Source organism: Lissotriton helveticus, chromosome 1_1 (assembly GCF_964261635.1).
Source record: "Lissotriton helveticus chromosome 1_1, aLisHel1.1, whole genome shotgun sequence".
NCBI classification, from domain to species: Eukaryota; Metazoa; Chordata; class Amphibia; order Caudata; family Salamandridae; genus Lissotriton; species Lissotriton helveticus.
Window position 1 is genome coordinate 28,979,899 of NC_136057.1, and position 21,554 is coordinate 29,001,452.

At 45.0% G+C, this 21,554-nt stretch overlaps 2 protein-coding genes across 2 annotated transcripts in view; both read right to left on the reverse strand.

The window, feature by feature from the left end:
* Positions 1 to 914: 914 nt before the first annotated feature.
* LOC144818305 (uncharacterized) lies at positions 915 to 4,009 on the reverse strand. The gene is made up of 2 exons (XM_078675643.1): positions 2,655 to 4,009; positions 915 to 1,987 (listed from the first exon to the last, which is right to left on the reverse strand). Exons 1-2 carry the CDS (start codon positions 3,926 to 3,928, stop codon positions 1,333 to 1,335), a joined length of 1,929 nt encoding a protein of 642 aa, XP_078531769.1. The 5' UTR covers positions 3,929 to 4,009; the 3' UTR covers positions 915 to 1,332.
* A 33-nt stretch (positions 4,010 to 4,042) lies between these two features.
* LOC144818370 (transmembrane protein 176A-like) overlaps positions 4,043 to 21,554 on the reverse strand; it is a 91,023-nt gene continuing 73,511 nt past the window's right edge. Inside the window, exons 4-7 of the mRNA XM_078675769.1 lie at positions 21,494 to 21,550; positions 12,630 to 12,863; positions 10,933 to 11,052; positions 4,043 to 5,148 (exon numbers count right to left, since the gene is read on the reverse strand). Of these exons, the coding sequence (XP_078531895.1) occupies positions 5,041 to 5,148; positions 10,933 to 11,052; positions 12,630 to 12,863; positions 21,494 to 21,550 (519 nt within the window). The 3' untranslated portion in view covers positions 4,043 to 5,040. The remainder of the gene's footprint in view (positions 5,149 to 10,932; positions 11,053 to 12,629; positions 12,864 to 21,493; positions 21,551 to 21,554) is intronic.

A 21,554-nucleotide genomic window follows, 5' to 3' on the forward strand; every position in this document is an offset into this window, starting at 1 on the left:
ATGTTGTTGCACCAAGTATATTGTGCTGCATAACTAAACACTTATAAGATCCCAACAGCAAGATCTATTGACTATGCCAATGCTTGTTAAATCCTGGCTTTGTGTTTCTCCCGACATATCATATAATATACATTGTCTACAAGTGTGGACAATATATGACACCAACACCTTATTTTCCTTAGTTTGCATGGGTGTCCAGATGGGCGGCTCAAGATGGCTCCCAGCCAGGATGATAAGAACAAAAGGAGGGCTGATGGCTCTTTAAATCAGACCTTTGTTTTGGGCTCAGCTGGAAGAGAAAAATGAGAAAGCACCCTCGCGAACCTGCAGGTTGCTGCTCCGAATAGGAAGCAGAAAATGTGTGGGCGTTGCTGAAATGTGTCCCTGCATTGGAAAATGATACCTGAACAAATTCAGCATATTTGTCAGGCATGGTGGGATCCCAGATCAGGCTCCGAAATTGCTGCCAGAACTGGGTCCCAGCTGAGTCTCGCTCATTTCCTGCACTGGTTATACTGTTGGCCTTGGCATCTTAGTGTCAATTCATGGATTATTTTCAGCATCAACTCCTAACTCACTCAACCATTTATAGACTTGCTAATTCACTCTTCCTTCTGTGCACTCACCCATTCATCTGTCTAGACATGCATACACTCATTCATGCATTCCTCCACCCATACACTCATCTATTCTTTCATGTACTCTGTCATTCATTTATATATGCAGGGGCTCATTCAGCCATAAATGCACTCAGACACACACCCACCCTCCATCTATGCACTAACACATCCATCCCTGTATTGAACTATTAACTCTTTATCACATTATTCCACTCACCCATCCACTGACAACCACACAGAGTCTCGCTCATCAAAGGAAAGCACTTTAATCCCAAAATAAAACTAACAAATGTATTGGCTTTGCCAATGATTGTTTTTATTTTCTGTATTTGAAGCTTTACAAGCAGCATATTAGCAAAGACATAATCTTCAGATCAAGGACTGGAAGTCTAGAGTGGGCAAGAGAGGTAAAGAAAGAGCTCAGTGGGACGGGCAGAGAAGGAGGGGCTTAGGGAGGAGAAGAAGCAAGGAAGCAGGAAGTGAGGGGATGCAAGGGGAAGCAGGAGATGTAAGAGTTGTGCAGAGGAGGGCAGGAGAGGTAGGAGGTTTGGAAGTAATAAGGCACTGGAAAGAAGCAAGGGATGATAGGAATGATGGGTGTTTGAAGCCATGAAATAAAACAGATGCTGTGGAGGGAATGATGCTGACTCAGGCAATGGGGGGATTCTAAAGAGAGTAATGCTGAGACATGTGATGCGATGGTGGGAAAGATTCAAGAGAAGTTGTGAAGGGAGCAATCCTGAGACACGTGATGCGATGGACGGTGTAGAGGGAGCAAAGCCGAGACATGCGATGCAATGGACGGTGTAGAGAGAGCGATGCTGAGACACGCGATGCTGAGACACGCGATGCAATGGACGGTGTAGAGGGAGCGATGCTGAGACACGCGATGCGATGGACGGTGTAGAGAGAGCAAAGCTGAGACATGCGATGCGATGGATGGTGTAGAGGGAGTGAAGCTGAGACGCGAGATGCGTTGGATGATGTAGAGGGAACGAAGCTGAGACACGCAATGCTGAGACACGCGATGCAATGGACGGTGTAGAGGGAGCGATGCAGAGACACGCGATGCGATGGACGGTGTAGAGAGAGCAAAGCTGAGACATGCGATGCGATGGATGGTGTAGAGGGAGTGAAGCTGAGACGCGCAATGCGTTGGACGATGTAGAGGGAGCGATGCTGAGACATGCGATGCTGAGACACGCGATGCAATGGACGGTGTAGAGGTAGCGATGCTGAGACACGCGATGCAATGGAAGGTGTAGAGGGAGCGATGCTGAGACACGCGATGCAATGGACGGTGTAGAGGTAGCGATGCTGAGACACGCGATGCAATGGAAGGTGTAGAGGGAGCGATGCTGAGACACGCGATGCAATGGACGGTGTAGAGGGAGCGATGCTGAGAAACGCGATGCGATGGACGGTGTAGAGGGAGCGATGCTGAGAAACGCGATGCGATGGACGGTGTAGAGGGAGCGATGCTGAGACACGTGGTGCGATGGACGGTGTAGAGGGAGCGATGCGATGGACCGTGTAGTGGGAGCGATACGATGGACGGTGTAGAGGGAGCAAAGCCGAGACACGTGATGCGATGGACAGTGTAGAGGGAGCGATGCTGAGACACGTGATGCGATGGATGGTGTAGAGGGAGCGATGCCGAGACACGCGATGTGATGGACGGTGTAGAGGGAGCAAAGCCGAGACACGTGATGCAATGGACAGTGAAGAGGGAGCGATGCTGAGACACGTGATGCGATGGACGGTGTAGAGGGAGCGATGCCGAGACACGTGATGCGATGGACGGTGTAGAGGGAGTGAAGCTGAGACACGCGATGCTGAGACACGCGATGCAATAGACGGTGTAGAGGGAGCGATGCTGAGACACGCGATGCAATAGACGGTGTAGGATGAGCGATGCAGAGACACGCAATGGAATGGACAGTGTAGAGAGAGCAAAGCTGAGACATGCGATGCGATGGACGGTGTAGCGGGAGTGAAGCTGAGACGCGCAATGCGTTGGACGATGTAGAGGGAGCGATGCTGAGACACGCGATGCAATGGACGCTGTAGAGGGAGCGATGCTGAGACACGCGATGCAATGGAAGGTGTAGAGGGAGCGATGCAGAGACATGCGATGCGATGGACAGTGTAGAGGGAGCGATGCACAGAGACGCGATGCAATGGACGGTGTAGAGGGAGCGATGCTGAGACACGCGATGCAATGGACGGTGTAGAGGGAGCGATGCTGAGAAACGCGATGCGATGGACGGTGTAAAGGGAGCGATGCTGAGACACGTGGTGCGATGGACGGTGTAGAGGGAGCGATGCGATGGACGGTGTAGAGGGAGCGATGCCGAGACACGCAATGCGATGGACCGTGTAGTGGGAGCGATACGATGGACGGTGTAGAGGAAGCAAAGCCGAGACACGTGATGCGATGGACAGTGTAGAGGGAGCGATGCTGAGACACGTGATGCAATGGACGGTGTAGAGGGAGCAATGCCGAGACACGCGATGCGATGGACGGTGTAGAGGGAGCGATGCGATGGATAGTGTAGAGGGAGCGATGCAGACACACGCGATGTGATGGACGGTGCAGAGGGAGCAAAGCCGAGACACGTGATGCAATGGACAGTGAAGAGGGAGCGATGCTGAGACACGTGATGCGATGGACGGTGTAGAGGGAGCGATGCCGAGACACGTGATGCGATGGACGGTGTAGAGGGAGCGATACCAAGACACGTGATGCGATGGACGGTGTAGAAGGAGCGATGCCGAGACACGTGATGTGATGGACGGTGTAGAGGGAGCAATGCCGAGACACAGGAAGCGATGGACGGTGTAGAGGGAGCGATGCAGAGACAGGTGATGTGATGGACGGTGTAGAGGGAGCGATGCAGAGACAGGTGATGCGATGGACGGTGTAGAGGGAGCGATGCTGAGACACGTGATGCGATGGACGGTGTAGAGGGAGCGATGCAGAGACATGCGATGCGATGGACGGTATAGAGGGAGCGATGCAGAGACAGGTGATGTGACGGATGGTGTAGAGGGAGCGATGATGAAACACGCGATGTGAAGGATGTTGTGGAGAGAGCGATGCTGAGACACATGATGCGATGGACGGTGAAGAGGGAGCGATGCGATGGACGCTGTGGAGAGAGCGATGCAAAGACACGTGATGTGATGGACGATGTAGAGGGAGCGATGCGATGGATGTTGTGGAGGGAGTAATGCTGAGACACGCGATGCAATGGAAGCTGTAGAGGGAATGATGCTGAGACAGTGGATGCAATGGAGGGAGACATTCTGGAGACGCTGTGGAGGGAGCAATGCTGAGATGGTGATGCAATGGACGGTGTGGAGAGAGCGATGCAGAGAAAGGTGATGAGATGGATGCTGTAGAGGGAGGGATGCTGGACAAGTGACACAATGGATGCTGTAGAGGGAGTGATGCAGAGACAGGTGAAGCTATGGAAGGAGTGATGTAAATATGTGATGCAATAGTGGAAGTAAAAAAGAGACTGGTAATGCTATGGAAGGAGTTGTGTAAACAAGTGATACAATGGAGGGAGTGACAAAGAGACTGACAATGGTGTAGAGGGAGTGATGCAGAGACAGGTGATGCTTTGGAAGGAGAGATGTAAGCATGTAGTGCTATTTAGGGAGTAACAAAAAGACTGGTGGTGCAGTAGAGGGAATGATGCAAAGACAGGTGACGCTATGGAAGAAGTCATGTAAACAAGTGATGCTATGGAAGGATTAACAAAGAGACTGATGGTGATGTAGAGGGAGTGATGGAGAGACAGGTGATGATATGGAGGGAGTGATGTAAACAAGTGAAACACGTGAGGCTATTGAGGGACTAACAAAGAGACTGGCGGTGCTATAGAGGGAGTAATGCAGAGACAGGTGATGATTTGGACTGAGAGATTGAGGAGATGTCACCCAATTATTTATAAAGAGAGGGTGGTGCTACTGAAGATTGATGCAAAGACATTAGATGCTAGAGATGGAGGCAGTGTAACTAAGGAGCAATGGAAAATGTACACAGCATGAGAAGCATAAAGGGTCGACATAGAAGAGAGTGACAGAGACAATCTGGAATAAGAGAAGGTATGAGACAGAACTGAGTCACGTACACATGGTGAGACAAGAAGGAGGGCATTTGGGATGGGTGCGAGGAAAAGGCAAATGAGGATGAGAGTTTTAGAGATGTTAAAGGAGACTAAAGATGCCAAGTGAAAGATTTAGACACAGTTAAAAATCAAAACATTAAGGAGTACATCATGTATTGCAAAGAAGCTAATCGTTGGTGTTGTGCAGGCCTCAGTGGCACTTGTGCAGGCCTCAGTGGCACTTGCGCAGGCGTCAGTGGCACTTTAGGCCAAGACTTGCTGGTTCAGATCCCTCCTGAGTCTCAAATAGTCTGAACCTTGGACTGCAGCTGCTTCTCCTCATAGGCAGGTGGCAGAAGCGAGGGCAGCGAGGACTCCGCAGTGTTGTCCTCCATGGTCTCCTCTTCCTTCTGAAACAAGATGCAGCAACGTGAGGGTACTGATCAGGCAGAGAGGGGTACTTCATGAAAGGGAGTGAAAAGCCCACTCCGCGGCGTCCCTGGCACTTTGCCGAAAAGTCACAGAGGCAAGAATTCTATGTTCAGCAAACCTGAGGACGGTCCCACCCGTGCTCTGACTCAGAACTGATGAGATGCTCTTACTTAATGATAATTAATGGGGGAAAATCCCCAATTTCCACTTACTTTAGGGGGACTTGAGCTCAGACCAAGAACAGGAATATTAGAAAAGGGAGCATGTCGTGGCCTCCATTTAAGACACACATGTTCTGTATTATTTTAAAACCTGTTAAGTTTTTATTCAACCAAATAAGCATTTAAGATCTCAAATGTGTATAAACTCTAAAGACTTCTGGCCAGACCCCTCCTTCTTCTCAACACTTGCCCTGATGAGAACAACTACAATTTGTGACTGTGCAATAATTTCAACTCACTTCTAATTTTTTACCACCAGGTGGTGCTTATAAGGGCCTTTGGAGGTCCCGCTTTGGCCTGAGTTTACAACAGGACACCGTCACCCATACTACTAAAGTCGCTCCGCTTCACACTCCAGGCTTGGTGTTCCCTCTATTATTGTAATGCAATATGATCCACGCAGTACAATCCTTCCTCAAACCCAGCAATCCTCAGATCCTGGGGGTGGAGTTCTGTCTGTTACAATGGTTGCTGGTCCCTGCAGATTTTGCTGATACTTAAGGTTTTCCAAACGTTCCTCTGTCTCATCTCTAATCTGCATTCCATTCCTGACTTCTCTTGTTCTCCTTTTCTGCCTTCTGACTTGCAGCATTTACTCTCTTGTTGGAGTTCTGGTTCCCATCATCTGGCTAGCTGCTTTCACTAGGATCTTTCCCGGCAGCTGTGCTCCTCCCTGAAATATCAGCGGTATCTTCCCTGTGAGCTCATTTCTACCCTATATGCCCTCATTTCTAGTTCTGTTTGCAAACTACTTACTGGTCCTACTATTTACCTTTCTTAGTTTCCTGCGTGTGTTTTGTTTTCCGTTAGTTAGTTAGGTTTGTCTGTCTGCTCTTTCTGTATTCTCTCTTATTTTCCTCATCCCATGTTTCTAAGACGCAGGGCCTTCTTATTGTGTATTGTTCATCTAGCCCCCTTCTCTGTGCCTCAGAATCCAGCCCACCTTTCCTGAGCCCTGTTTATGAATTCTGATCGCATTGGCCAATTCCATCTATTCTCTTGTGTGCTTTTGTTCAAATCTAGGAACTCACCAGCACCCTCTGATGCCTGGTACCTCTTGCACAGAGATCCACTTGACGCTATTGTCCCATATGATCTCCCTGGTGTCTTCCAGGATTCAGTCAGAATAACTTCCCCTTGCCTTATTGGAATCTTTTCTTCTTTAGAGGGGAAGATCTTTTCCTGGGGAGCTTATGAGCTATCACTTATGGTAGTAGTGTGTTGTTCTTCAGCTCTGTACTTTTCTATTGTCTTCCTATTGTTTTCTGTACTGTGTATAGTTCTACTGGCATTAGCCGGCTACTGCCCAGCAATCAGATCCCAGTCCGCCCCAACTCACTTCAGTCTTCCGCATCTGTCCTCGCCGTCTCCTTCTAGGTTTCAAGTACAGCTTTGTGTAGACCGAGCCCCTTATCTCAAATCCCCCTTTCCTACCAGACAGTAAGCTCTCCCTTTGGTTATTTAAACCCGGGTATCATAATGAGTCCTGACACTGAGTTAGCACCAGGGTTAGGGATAAATACGTAGGCCCGAGATTACTAATGCGACCCGATGCAAAATCCTTTTTGCACTTTGCATGGCTTTGCGTGATTTAGTAAATAAAAAGTAACGCATTACTTTGATGTTGGGAAGGCATTCCGTGAGTGGAGCGAAGGAGTTCCCTTGCATCCACCTCTGGATTTTTGGGGCATTCGCAGATTAACTAAAGCTAGTAAACCTCGGAATGCGTCAAAATAAAACGCCTTCATGAAGCAGGTTTAATGAGGTGAAATATCTGTATTTCTCCGTGTTACTGCCTCTTTCTAAGAATGCTGCATTCTGCAGCATGCATAGAAAGAAGAAATTCCTTTTAAGGATTGTTTTAGTGCAGTGTGTTTTCCTGCACAAACACAGGCATCCTGGCGCTACAGTGCAAGGTGCCTGCCTTGGCGCTAGGCAGAACATAGTGCACCAGTCCTAGGAGAGAGCAGAAATTACTCATATCTTAGTACGCACTGCAGATGTCTGTTGTTTCTGATTCATGCCTCGCAGTCCAGCAAATTTTCTCTCTCTCCATCGTTACATGAAACGTTAGTAAATCTGCCTCTTAGGGCCCGATTCACAGAATTAACTTAAGACTCAATCCTAAACTTACTACTATTTTGGTATTCACAGAATGCACTTACTACTTTTGGCATTCACAGAAGTTAGGATTTTTGTCTTAAGACAGACTTAAGACAAAATCCTAACTTCTGTGAATACCAATAGTAGTAAGTGCATTCTGTGAATACCAAAATAGTAGCAAGTTTAGGATTGAGTCTTAAGTTCATTCTGTGAATCGGGCCCTTAGTTCATTGTGAAGGTCCTTATCATAGGAGCTCCATTTGACAGACATTGCATTACATTTGTTTGGGTGATTTGAGGTTATGGATTCAACGTGAAATGAATTGATTGCAATGGCACCATTTGTGATGACAGAAATTTGGACATGTAAAATCAATGGATCTATGTTTCCATTAGATAACAGTTACGATATGTTTACAAAGCCAACTCTTTTTCCACTCAATCAATCCCTTGATTCATGGACCTGAAGACAAAGAAGTGCCATTGAATTCCTAAAAAACAAATCAAATGTCCTACCTTGAGTGGTAGAGCAGAGCGGCACTAAAGAATCAACGCACTTTCACACTATCGATGACTCGCCAGCACTCAGAGAAAGATATCAGAGTTTCCCAGCTTGGATCCTTGGAATTATTTTGTTCCTTTTAGGATTCTTTTTTCCTTAGTCTTAGGTATGGAGTAGCAGTTACTAGGAGGTTTGATATCTTCTTCATGTGCGTTGTGCTAACTGCCCCTGGGCCCGATTCACAAAGGTAAACTTAGGCCAAAAGTCCACATTTAGACCTGGCGTCTAACTTTACTAGTATTAAAGTTAGACTTTTGGTCTAAGTTTAGACCAAAAGTTTAACTTAGACCAAAGGTCTAACCTTACTTGTAGAAAAGTCAGACTTTTGGTCTAAGTTAGCATTTGGTCTAAACTTAGACCAAAAGTGTAACTTTACTAGTAGTAAAGTTAGACTTTAGATCTAACCTTAGACTTCAGGTCTAAGCATAGACTTTTGTTTAAGTTTACCTTTGTGAATCGGGCCCCATGTCTCGAACTCCAGGTCCTGTATTCATACATTGCAACTGCGTTCAATGCCATCAGTTGCAGGTGTAAAGTAATTCCCGTCAACCCTATCTATAGTGAAGAAGAAGTGGCCAATGGGCCCCTCCCAACACTGAAGACAGAAGGAGGGGGCCTGTGCATTTTATGATAGAAGTTCTCTAAAGTTTAAACAAAATCTGAAAACTCAGCTGAGCTAGTTAGAGTGTGAGACGAGAATTTTAAGGTAACGTGGGGCTTTGAAATCAAAAACAATCTCTGAAAAATGATGTGTTATTTTAGGAGAACCCACTAATACCAGGAGGTGAGGGACTGCTTCTCAGCAGCAGCAGCTCAGTAAATTTATGACAAACAGAGGAGCATATTACCAACAACTAGCGATAATTATCGCTATGTTGGCTTAGCGGCAATATTTTTATCGCCGAGCTGCGGCGATTTTTATCGCTTATGAACCTTGCTATTATCAAGGTTTATCTCCTAAGCGATAAAAATCGGCCGAAATGCATGAATATCGCTGAAAAGTCAGCTATATTCATGCATTACCGAGCTAATGCTCTTAGCCATGTTATCCACCTACCATTGGATAACATGGCTAAGAACTACTCAGGGGCAGGTGTTAGCTTTTGGAGATAATCGCGCTTAGCGCGAATATCTCCATAAGTTGGTAATAGGAGATAGCGATGTTAGCGACTGTTTCCAGTCGCTAACCTCTTGGCACGCCCACTTTGCATGTCATTAGTGATACACTTCACTAACATGCAAAGCGGGGCCCAAGATGGTCGCTATCTCCTACTAGCTGTCGCTAACTGGTGTTAGCGACAGCTAGGTAATAGGGAGATAATATTATCTCCGCTTTCTTGGCTTTTAAAGCCAAAAAAGCGGAGATAAACCCCCTTGATAATATGCCCCAGAATCCAGTGCTTGAATGGCTGGCCTTTTGACAGACTTACAAATGCCCTTGATTTTTAAAATGGTTACCATTATAATCCACACGTCTCGGGTGACCCCGGAGTTTGGGGCTGCCCGCCTTTCGGTAACTTGTTTAAAGCTATATCCGTAAGGATGGTTTAATATATTCCTTTCGTTATCCTCTCCGAATCAATCAATCAGTAGATTTGTAGAGCGCTTCTTGTCACCCGTGAGGGTATCCAGGTTCCATTGGATTCATATCTGTGGTGTTTTTAGCTCCACCTCAGCCTCAGTGTTGTCTCAAAGATACAAGAGGTGAATGGCACCAAAGACTTGGCCTCTGACAGCTTTGTATCACCTCTGGTCTCTGTACAGATGTCATTAGGTTTACATCTGTACGCTTAGGGATTCTACCATCTGCCCCTTTTTGACAGCTGGAATGCCAGAAACCGGTCCTAGGAAGCTTGATTCCGGTCCAGGGAAGGCATGGCTTGGCAGTTCGGGCTGGACTGTTCCCATGAGGCACAGGGTCAGACTGATTTGCATATAGCCATGTCTGAACTGGGGTGGCAGAGTGGGCTAAAGAACGGTGATGGATCAAACCCAGATCTGTTGACTGGGTGTGAGTGTTTGATTGGTTCAGATGCTCCGTCCATCACCACCCCCTTTTGTACCACTTTGTTCCCCATAAGTTGGCAGGGTATGCTCAGACGTGAGTCCCTTGCTCACTTTGCCACTGGATTCAAGCAAGCCGGGCTGAAGACGGCTGCAATGCCAGAAACCGATCCTCGGAAACTTGTTTCCGATCCAGGGAAGGCATGGCTTGGCAGTTCGGGCTGGACTGTTCCCATGAGGCACAGGGTCAGACTGATTTGCATATAGCCATGTCTGAACTGGGGTGGCAGAGTGGGCTAAAGAACGGTGATGGATTAAACCCAGATCTGTTGACTGGGTGTGAGTGTTTGATTGGTTCAGATGCTCCGTCCATCACCACCCCCTTTTGTACCACTTTGTTCCCCATAAGTTGGCAGGGTATGCTCAGACGTGAGTCCCTTGCTCACTTTGCCACTGGATTCAAGCAAGCCGGGCTGAAGACGGCTGCAATGCCAGAAACCGGTCCTCGGAAGCTTGTTTCCGATCCAGGGAAGGCATGGCTTGGCAGTTCGGGCTGGACTGTTCCCATGAGGCACAGGGTCAGACTGATTTGCATATGGCCATGTCTGAACTGGGGTGGCAGAGTGGGCTAAAGAACGGTGATGGATTCAACCCAGATCTGGTGGCTGGGTGTGAGTGTTTGATTGGTTCAGATGCTTCGTCCATCACCACCCCCTTTTGTACCACTGTGACTGTCAGCACTCTTCAGTCCAACCTCTGTGATTTGGGTTTCCACTCCCCTCAATGTTACCTGCCTTGTCTCATTAACAACAAGTCTGTATGAGCCCTGCGTCCATAACACAAGACAGGGGTTCATTACAAACAGTAGGTACCTGTCCAAGGCAGGGTATGCAGAAGCGGGTCCACACATCACAAGCCACGCTGCAGGTGCAGGTAATCAGACCGGACACGGTGACCAGGAGCAGCAGGATCCTTACACCGGCGAAGAGGCTCTACAGGAAGAAACAGAGAGCACAAGGTGTTACCAACTGGAGCAATGATGTCACAGCACTGTCAAGAGCTGATCATTCACGAGCCTCTCACAAACACAGGTGGTTCTTCATAAACCAATACCTCAGACATCTCAATTCATTTATATAATAAATACATAAATCAGACTGCACCAGAGGCAGCCACCTACCCTACCTTGATGTCAGTCAAGCAGCTGTTCCAATGGAACTCTATAAACCTATCCCAAGCCCTTTATCAATATCTCAATCCAATAGGTAAGCCAGTCCGTCAGTCAAGTCATAAGCTTTTATTCGATTTGAGAAATACAAATCATACAAGCATAAAAACATATAAAAATAATTCATTATATACATATTTGTTCTGAATACAATGTGACTCAAATAATCTCGGGAATGATACGTAGAGAGGGAGAGAACATATAATGGCATACGCTGGGCAACAATACATGGTTAAAGGTATAATATGAAGCCAATAAGTTAAAAAAGGTCATGCATGTACAGACAGGAATATATATAGTTGTCACACAAAGTGCTTTCCTGGCAGCTGTACATTTTAATACAAAAGTTCCAGTATAGCTCGGAACAAACAATAATACAGAGTTGAAAATATGATTTTGATGCAAAAGTTCCAGTATGGCTCGGGCAAGCAATAATACAAGGTTAAAATATGATATGCTGTTAAGACATGTATGTACAGACAGGAATATATGAAATTATGGCAGCACTATGCTCTTCCTGGCAGCTGTACATTTCAAGTCCGTCAGTCGAAAGCTTTTATTATCGGTTAAAAATCATATAAAAGACATAGGTATCGCATCATATACAACAATACTATGTACAAATAAGTTAATAAATATAAAAAAAGTTCATAATGGGTAAGCACTCGTGCCAAAGATCCCTGTCAATCAGTCAAAAGTAGAACATACTTAAGAGGACCCCAGGAATTATTTTAGTTGTTTTTGATTCTCCCATCAAATCATAACACTTGTGCATGGGTCGAGGACTGGCGTGTGCCAGTCTCCTACTGAACGTGTTGGTGCAAACATAGTACAAGAAGGAAGAAGCAGAAAGGTTGAGCGCAGGTGCCCTGCGGGCCGCATGGATCTCACTGCATTCTCTAAAGTTTGGCATCTCATTAGGCGTCACATTAAAGTGACACTATCCATACCTTATCAGGAAGTGAGGTAACAAGATACCAGGTAGAGTAGTTAAATGTGTAGATGTCTAAAGAAAAATGTGCCAACATGGAGTGCAACAAAAGAAAATCCTGACACATGTTTCGCTCTCAACCTAGGTGTATAGCTCAGGCTCAGAGCGGTTTGACACAACCGCTGAAAGTAAAGTCAAACTATCTGCGTTTTGAAGAAGACAACCAACTATTTGTCTATATCAATGGATCAAAGCTGACCTTCAGAAAACTCCTCAAGACCTGGCTTTTCGAGCAGTAGCAGCATTCCCCACCCCAGCGCCTTGAGACCCTCAGGGATGAGTAGTGTGCTTTACAAATGATATGATTGATTGATTGATTTGTGTGCCTTGAATTAAAGAAGACGTTATACCAGGAGTCTCTCTGTGATGTCCAAGCATGCCTGCTTTTTGTAGAAGTCTTCGTAGGAGTCGGTCTGGTAGTATCCTCCATAGGAACGAAATTGGCGCTGTTGATCGCACAAGTATGAGGAATCCCACTGATAGCCGTAGTCCCACGACCACCTCTGCAGGTCCCCTGCGATGAGAACAATGCCGGCGATGGCCACCACGAAGCTGGCGAGGCTCATGAACCTCGCGACCCACTGCTACACATGGAGCAAGAAGGGAGAGACGTGTGAGAGGAGCAGAATAAAAAACTTTAAGATGGAGGAGGGAGACACATGTGAGAGGAGAGGAAGAAAGAAACACAAGAGAGAAGAGCAAGGTAGAGACACATAAGAGAAGCAGAAGGAGCGGAAGAGAGAAAGACAATAAAGAAGAACAAGGAAAAGACACATGAAAGTAGCAGAAAGAAGAAAATGAAGAGAGACGGAAAAGGAAGAAATACATGAGAGGAGTGGAAGGGCGAAACAGAATAGAAGCAGAAAAGAGAAAGAAATAAGAGAAGCAGAAGGAAGAGTCACAAGAGAGAAGAGGGTGTGAGAGACATGAGAGAAGAAGAAGAGAGATGCACAAGAGAGAAGTAGAAGAGAGGGACACATGAATGAAGTGGCACACGAGATAAGTGGGAGAGAGAGGCATATGAGAGAACAGGCAGCAAAAGACACATGATTGAGGTGGAAGGAAGTGACACATGAGAGAAGCAGGAGGGAGAGGTACAAGGGAGAAGAAAAATGGAGCGACACCTGAGAGTAGCAGAAGGAACACAAGATAAGAGTGTAAAGAGGAGACACATAACAGGAGCAGAAGAGATTCATGAGCAAAGCAGAAGGAAGAGACACAAGAGAGAAGAGAAAAGGATGACACAAGAGAAGCGGAAGGAAGAGATTAAAAGGGCAGGTAGATGGTTAGCGGCACATGAGAGAAGTGAAAGAGATATATGAGAGACGTGAAAGGAAGACACACAAGAGAGAAGAAGCAGGGAGAGAAATAAGAGGAGATAAGGATCAGAGACACATGGGTGATTGTGAAGGGAGAAACACATGATTTGAGCATAAAAACGAGACACATATGAGAAGCAGAAAGATGAGACCTGAGAGAAGTAGAAGTAAGAGACACTAGAGAGGTCTGCAAAGGCATGTGCAAATGAATAAATTCTTTATTGCGTGACTAATAGAAATCATTCCAATTAAAACATCTTAGAAGCAAGACAGTATATAAAACATTCTCATATTCCTGTAAATAGTAGTCACCTGTATAAAAAGACAAATCTATAATTACAAGCCACACCATAACTAAAAAACCCTTTTTGAGTTGTTATTGAAAACTGCCACACAAGGATCCTTTAACAATGTATAAATAAAAATCCAATTAGCCTTTAAATCACTGTATAACTCAACTATAAAATACATTAAGATATAGACTGGATTATTACATATTAGAACATTGGAATGTTGGTAGCTCCATTGAAAACAATGGCGTGCTCCGGGCTTATAATGGCTGGTATAAGCCTGGAGCTCCAACATTCCAATGCTTCTTTGTTCACAGCTCTGGCTGTGAACAAAGACTTCAGGGAGCCTGAGGGGATTCCAATCCCCTCCCGCTTCCAAAAGGCTTTGTTTTTTTTGTTAGAACATTCTGTCCTCCCGTGACAGAATGTTCTAATAGCCTTATAGCCCTTCGTAGATGGGCTATACCGCTATTAAAGTCCCTCTCCCTTGTTAAAGGCTCTCGCCTTCAACTCGGGGCCTTTAACACTGGAGAGGGCCTTTAATAGCTGGTTACGGCGGGCTATAAGGCTATATTAAAGTGCAGACGAGCGGTAAACAGTGATTCCATTGTGCAAACAAGCTATAGAAGTACATCGGTGTCTTCCATTGTTCAACCAAGTAATAGAGGAGCGTCGGCATCTTCGTTGTTAAAATGGATTACCATAGCAGCATAGACACTAAGGGGCATATGTACAGGCCCCTATTGCCACAGGAAGGTCACTAATATCGACACAGTGGTGGCGATAGGGGCTGCGCCTTATTTACAAGGCAACGTTAAGCCACTTAACATAGCTTTACGCCGCCTTGTAAATATGACCCCCTTTCATGCTATACTTAGAGTAAAAGGGGTGGACAATGGGTGTTGCAGTGGGCGTTCCACCACAACACTCATTGATTTTGATGCTGCCCCTATGTACAAGGGTGGCGTAAACAGAAGGCAGCGCCAACATTAAGTCTGGTCTTAACATGGCTAAACAAAGAGAGATGCTTTATTTCTTCCCGCTTTTGCTTCTTCCATGTGTGCTGCCTTGTGCAGCACACATGGAAGAAGCAAAATGCAGAGGTTTGTTTATTTTTAGGAAGTTGCTAAACTTAGCACCTTCGCAAGAGGGAACGCAAGGCTGCACCACATTCTTGTGAATATGCTGCAGCGTGCCTTTCTGAAGTGGCGGAGCGCTGCGTTAAGTCAGGAAGGCTTACGCCTCTCGCCGCCACTTCCTTGTACATATGGCCCTAAGTCTGTCAGGAGGCCATAATATGCAAATAAGCAATTAAAAAGCATCCATGTATTCAACATTTCTCTTAGGGCCATTTGACTTGATTATTGTATACCTTAGACAATCAATGCCAGCCATTTTTTGGCAGCAGCTAAAAACTTTATCAATTGACATAAGAGTGGAATCGACTTGCTAGAAAGGCATAAAATAAAAGCCTGACAAGCCGATATTGCCCCAAGCGTCAAAAATAAGGGTTTTAAAAATATGCGACATAATTTGAGATTATTGGGACACACACATACTATATGCAATAGAGATTCATGTAGCCACCCACAAAGGGCCAGATGTAGGTGGCTAAATACCGGTCGGTAACGCCGAAATTCGGTAAATTTCAGCGTTACCGACCGATATTTAGCCATTCCTAATGTAGATAAGGAATCGTTAAATAAGGAATCGGGAAATACCGATTCCTTAATACCGATTCCTTATTGCTCTTGCATTTAAGGAATCGGTAATACCGATTCCTTAAATGCAATGTAGGAAGCACATTTAAGAGTGCTTTTGGGCCTTAAGAAATCGGTAATTACCACCAACTTCAATTTGGTGGCAATTACCGATTTCCTTTAAAAAAGCACTTTTTTGCTTTTTTAAAAGTGCCATGTGGCACACATCCATGCCCTTAGGCCATGTATGTGCGCCACATGTGCACACATGCACATTTCAGGGGTGCAACAGGGTGCCCTTTGGACACCCTGGCACCCTTGAAATACCTCCCGGTATTACCGATTCGGTAATACGGAATCGCTAATAGTGAATGTCTTCACATTCATTCCTATCGGCCTCCAAGCCCATAGGAATGAACGCATAGGTATTCCTTATTACCGAATCTCAATTACCAATTCGGTAATAAGGAATATTAAGGATTCGGTATTTTTTACCGAATCTTTACCTACATAGGAAATACCGATTTCCTAATAGCGAATCGGTAAAATTCGCTATTAAGAAATCGGTATTTCATATTTACCTACATCTGGCCCAAAGTCTACAGTTGGTACTAGGCCACTGCTGAATCCAAATTGGCGTGCCCTGCTTTGTTGGGTTAATTCCCAATCAAATTTTAAAAAATGTTTTTTTTTATTGAAGCCGAAAAGTGGCCATTGAGGTATGGCTGGATACGCAAAGACTGATGTGAATTAATCACAGTCCATGCATGAGTTTTTGCCGCTAAATTTTTTTTATCTGCATTAAAAGATTTAACTTTGATTTGTTTAAAAAAAAAATAATTTACAATTTGGCATTAGCAGGTCGTTAAGCCCAATCTGTAAGCCAATTTCATGTAAACAGGTTGAAATATAGGATCTCCAGGTAGCAGTATAAACAGATGCAGTTATTTCAAGCCAGCAGTTGTTCGCAAAGGAGGGAGGATCAGCAGGGCCGGACTGGGAACCACAACCGGCCCCGGCAAAGTGCTCGGCCGGCCCCCCCTCCCCACTCGGGGGGGTTGGAGGTGCCGCCGAGCTCTTTACCAGGGCCGGATTTCGGCCGATTTTGGTACAGGGCTGAAACGGCCCTGTAACAAAAATGGCCCCCAGGGTCCCAAAACCGGCCCCCACCCGTGCAGCGGACCAGGCGATTGCCCGGTGCCCGCTATGGCCAGTCCGGCCCTGAGGATCAGATGAAAAGATAGAGTACATGCATTTCAAAAAAGCCCCTTGCGACACCCTACACTGTCTTTGGAGACCAAACTCCAGTCGAATTTCTGCTTGACCCACTGACCTGGGGATCCCAAAAGTTGCGTTATAAGCCATGAATACTGAAAGATTCAATAGCTAAGCATCTTTCCCCTGGTGATAGGTAAGCCGTAAATAATAGATGGCTGGAGCTTTGCTCTCATGACTTTGAGGAGATGATTATATGATTGGCAATGCAATGATTTATGCAGACATTTGAAAGCATGAATTAAGGTAGCAGTTTTTGCCCTCAGATCTTTAAAATGATTCTTAAATGAAACTCTGGGCCCGATTCACAAAATGAACTTAAGACTCAATCCTAAATTTACTACTATTTTGGTATTCACAGAATGAACTTACTACTTTTGGTATTCACAGAAGTTAGGATTTTGTCTTAAGTTTGTCTTAAGACAGACTTAAGACAGACTTAAGACAGACTTAAGACAAAATCCTAACTTCTGTGAATACCAAAAGTAGTAAGTGCATTCTGTGAATGCCAAAAGTAGTAAGTTCATTCTGTGAATGCCAAAAGTAGTAAGTTCATTCTGTGAATGCCAAAAGTAGTAAGTTTAGGATTGAGTCTTAAGTTCATTCTGTGAATCGGGCCCTCTATTATAAAAAAAAATCCCTAAATATTTATAAGATTTACAACTTCAATTGGCCCACCTCTGGCCCTCCATGACTTGGGGGCTCATTATGATGGCGGGCGGACTTGGTCTGCCCGCCACGTAGCGGTGATTAGGTCCGACCGCCGTGCGGGTGGCGCTCCTGCATATACAATTATGATGGGACGGCCACAGCTGCGGTCAGATTATGCACGTTTATCATTGCGGCGGTGCCTGCCACTTGGTGCAGTGAAATGTAGGGGGGTACCATGGGTACCCCCGTGGTACCCACACCTCCCCCCAACACAAGAGGGGCCCTCAACGGGCCCCTGAACACATCCTCCACCAGCCTTTTAATGGTGGTTCAACCGGCACAGAAAAGCTGGGTTCCGCCGGCATCATAATTGTGCCGGCGGAGCCTGCTAGGCTCTGCCGCCATTGTGAGTATTATGAGCGTTTCGACAGGAAATTGTAACGATTGCTACCGGCGGGAAAGTGGAAGACAGAGTTACTGTCCACCGCGATACCCACCGCCATCATAATTTATCAATCATATAGGAAGATTGTTCCAGTGCCAGGCAGCCAGATGAGAAAAAGAGCAGTCACACATTCTGGCTTGACAGATGTGGTTGGTATGACGTGCTTATGGATAGGAAGCCAATGAAGGGCTTTCAGGGTGGGAATGGACTTAGAACTCGGAGAAAGGCAGCACACACGCCTGGCGGCAATGATTTGTATAGTTTGTAGATGGGTAAGGAGATAATCAGCAATCCCTGTATACAAATCATTGTCACAATCCAGGCGACTCACAATGAGGACCAGCGTGATAGTTTTTTGCTTTGTACTGGTACCATGTTTAAATGTTTTGCATAACATCCACAGGATATCATAGCAGGACCCACAAACTGCGTAAATCTGTTCCTTGATAGTTAGGGTGTTGTCAGTCATTATGCTCAAATTTCGTACTACCTTTTCATGGATTTGGGAGGACCAAGCTAGCTCAGCTATCCATTGAGGGACTAGATAGAATGTGCTTTTCCGAAGAATATGATATCAGTCTTATCACCGTTCGATTTAAGAAAATTGTCCATCATCCATGTGGCCACTGAACATAGACATCCACAGAACTTACTCCTCATGGAAGTAAGAGAATTGAACTCACTGGAGATTACAAGTTGTGCATCATCAGCGTATGATGGAATGCAACGTTTACCACGCAATTTTTACAACGCACTACCATTACAACAAAACTTTTACAACACAAAAACGTTTACAACGCATACCATTACAACGCAAGATTTTACAACGCATATACCTTTACAACGCATACCATTACAACGTAAGTATTGGTAAGTATATGATTATTTTTAAAATGTTATATGTTTGTGTTTTTGGGTAAAGGGGTATTTTTAGGGTTCAGGGTCAGTTTTCAGTTTTTGGGTAAAGGGGTATTTTTAGGGTTCAGGGTTAGTTTTCAGTTTTTGGGTAAAGGGGTATTTTTAGGGTTCAGGGTCAGTTTTCAGTTTTTGGGTAAAGGGGTATTTTTAGGGTTCAGGGTCAGTTTTCGGGTAAAGGGGTATTTTTAGGGTTCAGGGTTAGTTTTCAGTTTTTGGGTAAAGGGGTATTTTTAGGGTTCAGGGTCAGTTTTGGGTTTTTGGGTAAAGGGGTATTTTTAGGGTTCAGGGTCAGTTTTGGGTTTTTGGGGTAAAGGGGTATTTTTAGGGTTCAGGGTCAGTTTAGGGTTTTTGGGGTACAGGGGTACTTTGTAAAAATAAAATAAAATTACATTTAAATTAAATTAATTAAATAAAGTTAAATAAAATTAAATTATATTATAATAATTTTATTTAATTTATATTAAAAAAATTATTATATACTTACCAATACTTACGTTGTAATGGTATGCGTTGTAAAGGTATATGCGTTGTAAAATCCTGCGTTGTAAATGTATGCATTGTAAAAGTTTTTGCGTTGTAAAAGTTTCGTTGTAATGGTAGTCGTTGTAAAAGTATGCGTTGTAACGTCATACATCCGCGTATGATAGAATCTCAAACCCAAGGGTTCTGACGATATCAGCCAAAGGGGTCATGTAGCTACTACAGAGTGTGGGGCTGAGAGACGGCACCCCCATGGGGTTAAGACAGGGTCAACTTAAACGGTGAGAGATGGATAGATTGAATTCCTTCTGAAAGAGATGATTGATGCCAGCTCAGAGATTTGGAAATGAGCCCGATCTCGTGTAATCTTTGGATCACCATGTTATGCAACACCATCAATAGCGGCAGAGAGGTCAAATAGAAGAAGTAAAGTTGACATGCCGCCTTCCAAACCCAACCTAATCTTATCAGTACCCACTATGAGGGACGTTTTGGTGCTATGTCAAGCACCGAATCCTGACTTTGATGGATCCAAAACATTGTTCAGCTCCAAATATGAGGACGGCAGCAGCTTGATGAGAATTTCAAGAATATTGCCTGAAAAAAGAAGCAGAGAAATATGGCAAAAATTGGCAAGAACCTAAGGGTCAGCCAAGGGGGGTACATTGGGATGCTTACACACAGTAGCAACATTGGCCATAACAAGAGAGAATTAAAAAGCTCTGATAAATGGGAGCAGAAGAAATCAGAGTGGGATGAAATGATGTAACCAGGCTGTTAATCCCATCTTTTGAGCATGTAAAGTCACTTCTCCATCTGTTTCTCATGTGGATCGCCTCGCCCACCTCAATCCTCGTCTCCTTGAGGTAGACCAGAGATCCTTCCAGTCTGCGGCAGTAGGAGTGGATTGTTGGCACTTCAATGGGTTATTGATGCTTTTGGTATTTAAAGATGAGACTTTTACATCGATGATATGGACATTATATAAGGAAGGTAGATATTTACTTGGTGTTCAAATGGAGTGTGTGTCTTTGAATGTACTTGCCCTATATCAACTGTGAGCCGTAGTGGTGAAAGTAGTAATTTGTCTATAAATATATTTACAACATTATAGAGAGCAGAGTGGATAGGTACTGTTTAGGGTGAGTGGTGCTGTATTTAGGAGTGAGTGGAGACTAGATGGAGGCAGAAGCACCACAAGATAGAAAAGTTGGCAGGATGCCAATAGAAAGAAGCGAGAACCAAATTATCCAAGTTAACCAAGGCCATCCCACCTATGGGTGGAATGGCCTTGGTTAATGTGGTGAACTGACCCAACCCCTTGCTTTGCTGGAACAGGAGCAACCCTCATTTCTTTGAGGACTTTGCTAGCTCCAGAGTTTGTTGTGATAACTAAGGAGCATATCAGCAAGGGCAATATCACTGCTTTAGCGGCACTTTTTGCCGCTAAAGCAGCAATATTTTTATCGCCCTATAAGCAAGCTGTCGCTAACAGCAATTAGCGACAGCTTTCAGGCGATAGCGACCTGCTTGGGGCCCGCTTTAAATATCAGCGATATTTATCGCTAATGACATGCAAAGTGGGCGTACCCAAACTGTTAGCGACTGAAAGCAGTCGATAACACAGCTATCGCCTATCAGCAACACAGTCTTTGCGATAAAAAAAGTTGTGCTAAGCGCGATTATCGCTGGAATCAAACGCCTGCTAAAAAACATGACTTACCTGTTTATCCAATGGGAGGAGGATTGTCAGGTTAAGTCCCCATTGGCGTTAATGCATGAATATCGCTGGATTTCCAGCGATATTCAGGCATTTCGCCGCTATCGCTGAATATATTAGCACAATGGGGATAAACGTTGCTAATAGCATGTTTTCTCCGCTAACATATCCAGCGATAGGCAGCGATATCGCAAAACGCGCTTAGCACGTTTATTGTTAAGTATCGCAATTCCTTGCTAATATGGAGGGTAGGAATGGTACAGAGGGATCACTTGTTCTTCAGGGCACCTGGAGGCAATTGTGGAGAAGGTAGTGGGTGATGTAGTACAGTAGTTGTAGCCCAAGTAACCTCTTAGGTAATGTTCCTTGCACAAAGGAAATGGCTACTGACAAACACAATCAAACCTTTGACCTACCCAAAAACGTGATGAGGTGCTCTCCTTAACGAGGGACAGGATTCCAGACAGCAGGAACTAC

What these genes read in the sequence shown, in the direction of transcription:
- LOC144818305 (XM_078675643.1), bottom strand. Translation starts at nt 3,928, where the DNA reads ATGTCTCCCTCCATTGCATCCACTGTCTCAGCATCATTCCCTCTACAG. An exon ending in ATCGCGTGTCTCAGCATCGC is followed by an intron (nt 1,988 to 2,654) that starts TCCCTCTACATC and finishes CCATTGCATCGC; the next exon opens with GTGTCTCAGCATCGCTCCCT.